We start from the raw sequence: 5,558 nt of genomic DNA, 5'->3' as shown, positions 1-5,558 counted from the left end.
GTGCCAAGTGCCTGTTTACAACAACCATCTGGAGCTTTCACTTATAACCTTGCAATATCAAGTAGGTATTACTTGATCCTGCAAGGATTATGAGGTGTCTGCAGGGGACTGTGGGGACTGCATGAAGATGATGAGCCATCATGAAAGTTGTTACTGCAAATAAATTTTATCAATGTTTGCCCTTTTTGCTTTCCTGCAGATTCCTAGATGTCTAATGAATCGAGGCCCTGCCCATGTGATATTGGAGACAGGTTTGACTATGGAGGCCGTGGGCAGGAAGTACAAGTTGAGCACATCAAGGCGTATGTGTGCAAACCATCTGCCAGCACAGACAAGGCTGTGATTGTGATTCATGATATATTTGGATGGGAACTCCCAAACACCAGATACATAGCTGATATGCTAGCAACTAATGGATACATGTAAGAAACCCTTCCTTCTCCAAGAAATCCCACTCTTCTTCATTTCTAGCCTTCTGTTAGAACTGTTATTCCCATACATAAGAGGAAACTATTACCAGAGCAGTTCGAGTGATATATTTCCATAATACAAAACTACAAAGATTGTTGTGAAATCTTGCAGAGTACAGACATGCTTCCTTTATGCTTTGTGTTTACAGAAGTGACTGCATGCACAGAATGCACAATGCAGTAAAAAGTGATTCTAATGGTTTTCGTTGTGAGATGGCTTTAAAAACTAGTGTGTTCCAAAACAGAAGTGGGTATTGTGTTTTTAGAGTATTTAGAAAACAGTAATTCAAGCAAAATTATATGATGGGATTTAAACAGATTTTCATCAGCAGAAATATTAATGTAACATTTTGATATGATATTGAATATGCACATTGAATATGTGCATATGAATGAATCATATGCACACATGGGGAATTAAATACAATCCCCTTCCCCCCTGCAAATCTTTCACACTTATTTTCAGTGCCCGAGAGCAGTTAAATTCCAAAATGCAGCAACATCTTACAATAACTGGGTATGCTGCAGGGTACTCTGTTTGCAGTATACACTGCAAACATTCATAAAGGATTGGGACTGGCTTGCAGTTCCAAAAAGCAAACCTCCACCTAATACTGCAGTAGTCTAATTTTGAGAGAAGGTGCCTTTAATGCTCTCAGCCTGTGGAGCGTGATGGAAGTAACATGGCTGAAGTCTGTCTATGGAGGCGAAAGGAGCTTTATGTCTCTGAGATAAAGATGCTACCTTTGTGAGGATTAGGGTTTTCTGATACACTGGAACAATGAATTGGTCTATAGTCTGCTCCTTGCTACTGCCTTTCCTGAGGACTTGACATCCCCTATTCTGCTCCATAATTGGAATTACGTTTGCCTCACGACTAAATGCAATCATTCTCAACGTGAGACTGGATGTAGTAATTTTTCCCTGTGATTCGTGCCATGTTATACTTCTCTTTTAATACCTTCTTTCCCTCCACCATTACTGCTAATACAGCAGCGATCAAATGGCTGGTGTTTCCATTGCTCTAGGCAGGAGGACAGCTGAGAGTTTTCAGGCAGCAGTGTCTGAATGAAGAGCGGCCATGTGTGTCTTCCCCGGCTGCTTCAAGATGTTGCTGATCTTGTGCACCAGTGTTTATTGGGAGGAAAATAGCTGGATTTTTTCCACTGCAGTATGGGATGAGGAGCTATGAGAGTTGTATTTCAGAGACCACATTAAGACTGGTGGCTTGTAGTTCTTATCAGGGTAGTTTGAATGGGAAAGAACGTGTTCTAGGTGGGCTTGGGAAGACTCACTTTCAAAGCAATATGTAGCCTTTCTGACAGGTACTTATCCAGAGGTTGCGTAATTTTGCCTCTACCTTTCCAAACATGAGTATACTTGCAATATATGTTGATTTGCTTTAGGCCAAACTGATCCAGTCGTTTCACCATGATCATGCAGATACACGTGGTGTGTCAGGGGAGGGAGGGAGAGAGCCGAAGGCAGCGATCGGAGTTTTGCAAGGATCTCAATGCTTCCCTGTGGGCCGGAAGAAAATACAGCAGCATCTGGGGGTGACCTAGTGATGGCAGTCTCCAGAGTCCTTGCTGGTTTCCTTCTGCATGAGGAGACTGTATTATCCACTAGTGCCCACACCACCACAATTCTGCTGCTGGTCTCACAACACATTTCAACCAAGGTCATCCTGAATCACGGTTTGGGCATCACCATGGTGCTGGAACTCTTTGGTACAGAGTGGCCTCTTACTGTACTTCCCTTTATCCAGTCACTAAATGATGTGCACAGTAAAACACTCCTCTCTTTCGCCCCACACATTCTCCCTTCACTTGTTCTTTGCTGACCTCAGTCCATTGGATGTTTGGTGGGTTTTTTCAATAGCTCATAAGAAAGCCTCATGATGTGCTCTGTAGTAAAGAACAATTTTATGGAATTGTCTTTGTTTAAATGGAACTCATTAATGATGGTTTTATGTTAAATTGCATTATGTTATATGCAAAATCTGGAATTGTTGTAGTCGGGACCTAGTTTGATCTTCTTTTGCAAGATAATCTGTTGCTTTGCTGTGTGTAGTTTCAAATTACACTCAGAGCAGGTAAAATACTAGAGACAAAAATATTCACATTTTCCAGATTTGTATCACAAGTTGTGATTCTAATGTGCTTTAGTCATTAAAAAAAGACTATGTACATATCCATCAATGTTTTCTAAAGCTCATAGGCATTTCTGTAGAATAGTTAACAATGGTATTTAAAAACATTACTTTCTCAGGAAAAAGAAATGAAATAAAAATTATGCCTGGATAAAAACCTTTCCTGCTATGAAGGGCTAAAAAAATTGATGATGTTTCATTAATTCATTCAATTAGGGTTTTTTGTGTGCATGTAGAACCATCTGCCTAGACTTTTTTGCAGGAGGAGAAGCTTGGAAGCCTTCTGATGACTGGTCCAAGTTTGACGATTGGCTGAAAACTCGAGGTCCCAGGAAAATAAACAAGTAAGATGTCAGGGAGCTGGATATCACACTGCCTGGATATCACATCTGCTGTCAGATACTGGTTTCTTTGCTTTCTTTTCCTTTTCCTTTTGTTTGATTGTTTTCATTTGTTTGAGGTTGTGTGCAGCTGATCTGTCAGTGAAAGTGGCCTTTTTTAATGACTCCTTAGAATTGGATGGAATAGATGACCTTTTATTTTGCCTTGAACAGAGTCCAAGGACAACTCTCTCAGTGGTGGCTTAGTGAAGAGTTTTGTCATCTAATGTTGATCACATAGACTGCAAGTTGCTTCCTCTGCCTCAAAAAGCATGGTTTAAAAATGACCAGTGAAACAGCAGTGAGAATGCATAATTCTTATCTTGAGGCTCACTGAGTGTGATGGACTGATACTTTAAGATACTGTATGGAGAGAAGAAGAGTTTTTGAATGCACTGTAGTACTTACCCAGCATGGTGTAACTGGCCCCGGGTAGCTGATGGCTGGATAATCATAGAATGGTTTGGATTGGAAGGGACCTTAAAGATCTAGTTCCAACCCCATTGCTATGGCCAGGGACACCTTCCACTAGACCAGGTTGCTTAATGCCCCATCTAGCCTGGCCTTGCATATTGTCATCTGTTGTCAGGGCACAGTGAGGGCTGGCTGTGCCAAGAAGAGTATCATGTTTTCTCCTTCTATGTGCAACACTGCCTGAGCATTTACCAGCAAAGACCTGCCACTAGCAGAGATGCTGTGCTGCCTAATAACGCAGAAGGAAGATAGTGGCAAGACAATGCTGATAAGGGCTCACTAATTAGAGACCAAACTAATTAACTTCCTGAGAGAGCAAATATCTTTCTTGGATTGTTGGGAGTAGCTGTGTTGAAGGTTGCTGGGCTTATGTGTTTGTTGAGAAAGTTATGTGAGACATAACGGAATCATTTCCACAGAGCTCCTGCCTCAGAGGGGTCAGTTATTGTGGAAACATTTTAGTTTAGAGTCTGTCCCCTCTCTGCAGCGGTGGGAAGGAAGGGCTGGGCTCTGCCTGGCATTTCTTACAGGCGCTTCACGTGTTTTGAGTGTCAGCTCCAGCAAGGAAAGATTTTTTTTGGCACTTAATTTGCTTCTGTGTGCATTTGCATGTTGGTGGATCATGTGGTATTTGCAAAGCTGACTTATTGAGGGCATATATAGCTTCGTGCCCCAGTGGGGCGAGCAACTGGGGCTGAAAATACAGTCTTGAGGTGATATAAAAGACTTAACTGCAATCTCTCTCCCACCTGTACTTTCTTTTCACTGCCTCTGCATGGTACCACCTTCTTCAGGGGTAAATGGGTGTTTTCAGAACACAGCATCTGGGCAAGGTGTATTTCAAGCTGCATTGTAAATTCTGAAAATATCTACCATTTTTGTTACACTGACTTTCCCGCAGCACATCTCTTAGACACTAAATTACAGCTATTATCAGTATTTTGACTGCCCAGTGAATAGAATTCTCCATAAAGCTTTTTATTACTTTTTCTGTCTGTGTTTACAAAGCAAAAATGCATCCAGCTTCTCAGAGAATTTTAAGCTTTTTGAACTCATAGGTAGGGGTTTAATCAATCATCTACTTTCCATCTTTTTTTTTTCTCTTCAGTGTGTGTTATTCGTGTTGTGTTTTTATTTAATTCCGTTCAGATATTTTTGTTTTCTCTTTCTGATGATTTCAGATTAGCAACCCCTAATATTTATCTGAAATAATAATTTATTTAAAGTATGTGAAAGAAAATATAGTAACAGCAGGGTATGGGGGACGCTTATATGTATCTCTGTGTTTTCATATTTTCAAATATCAGTTTTACTATGGGTGCTTAATTTGTATTTGCTTATATATGTTTCAGAGAAGCTGATGCAGTTCTGAAATATCTAAAGGAACAGTGTGGTGCTAAGAAATTAGGGGTCGCTGGTTTTTGCTGGGGTGGTATTGCTGTACATCACCTGATGGTGAACACCTGATGATGTTGCTATGAGAACAGAGAGAGATGATGAAATTGATCTCCCTGCAACTATTGTTTCACATGGATTTTAAATCAAAGAGCCTTGGTTTCTCAGAAGGTGGTATCTCGGCTGGCAAACCATTGCAGCTTGCTTTTTGTGTGAATGAACAGATGTCTTGGGGAATTTGGCTAAGCTTTGCCAAATTACACCTGAGACAGGGGAAGACTGTGAAATTGAGGAGTATTTTGTCAAAATTCATTGTCCTTGGCGAATTGAGAGCACCTTGCTGCAAGACAGGTATTGCATTTCATTATGTATTTATTTTTGTAGAGACATGGCATCTAAGATGGAAAACTCAGTATTTTTCTGGTGTTAACATTTAATTTACTAAAAACCACATGCACATTCTCAAAACTTGCATTTGAAAATATCCTTTGTGTTTAGAAACATAGGGGCGTATAGGTTAGACTTCACAAACTCAGGTTTGTAATGTTAGTTCTACTGAACTTAGCAGCCTTGATGCAAGGTGAATCAGCTGCGGAACAGTGGGGTAGACATAGCAGACATATGTGAAGCCTGAGCAGGGGACCTCACACACATGCTTTGGTTCCCTTGGGTGTTGTGCTGTCTTTG

At 40.7% G+C, this 5,558-nt stretch overlaps 1 protein-coding gene across 1 annotated transcript; it reads left to right on the top strand.

Moving 5' to 3' along the window:
• The first annotated feature begins 207 nt into the window (after nt 1–207).
• On the top strand, nt 208–4,943 carry LOC104399475 (carboxymethylenebutenolidase homolog). Its single transcript, XM_010014985.1, has 3 exons — nt 208–422; nt 2,859–2,966; nt 4,829–4,943. The coding sequence occupies exons 1-3, from the start codon at nt 208–210 to the stop codon at nt 4,941–4,943; spliced, it is 438 nt and encodes a 145-aa protein (XP_010013287.1).
• The last annotated feature ends 615 nt before the right edge of the window (nt 4,944–5,558 follow it).

This window comes from Nestor notabilis, unplaced genomic scaffold (assembly GCF_000696875.1).
Source record: "Nestor notabilis isolate BGI_N333 unplaced genomic scaffold, ASM69687v1 scaffold35515, whole genome shotgun sequence".
Lineage (NCBI taxonomy): Eukaryota > Metazoa > Chordata > Aves > Psittaciformes > Psittacidae > Nestor > Nestor notabilis.
This window is presented reverse-complemented; position numbering and strand designations above follow the sequence as displayed.

Excerpts from the sequence above, each read along its gene's own strand:
- LOC104399475 (XM_010014985.1), top strand. The coding sequence starts at position 208 with ATGTCTAATGAATCGAGGCCCTGCCCATGTGATATTGGAGACAGGTTT. Across the intron at positions 423-2,858 it reads CTAGCAACTAATGGATACAT|AACCATCTGCCTAGACTTTT; the intron begins GTAAGAAACCCT and ends GTGTGCATGTAG. Across the intron at positions 2,967-4,828 it reads GGTCCCAGGAAAATAAACAA|AGAAGCTGATGCAGTTCTGA; the intron begins GTAAGATGTCAG and ends TATATGTTTCAG.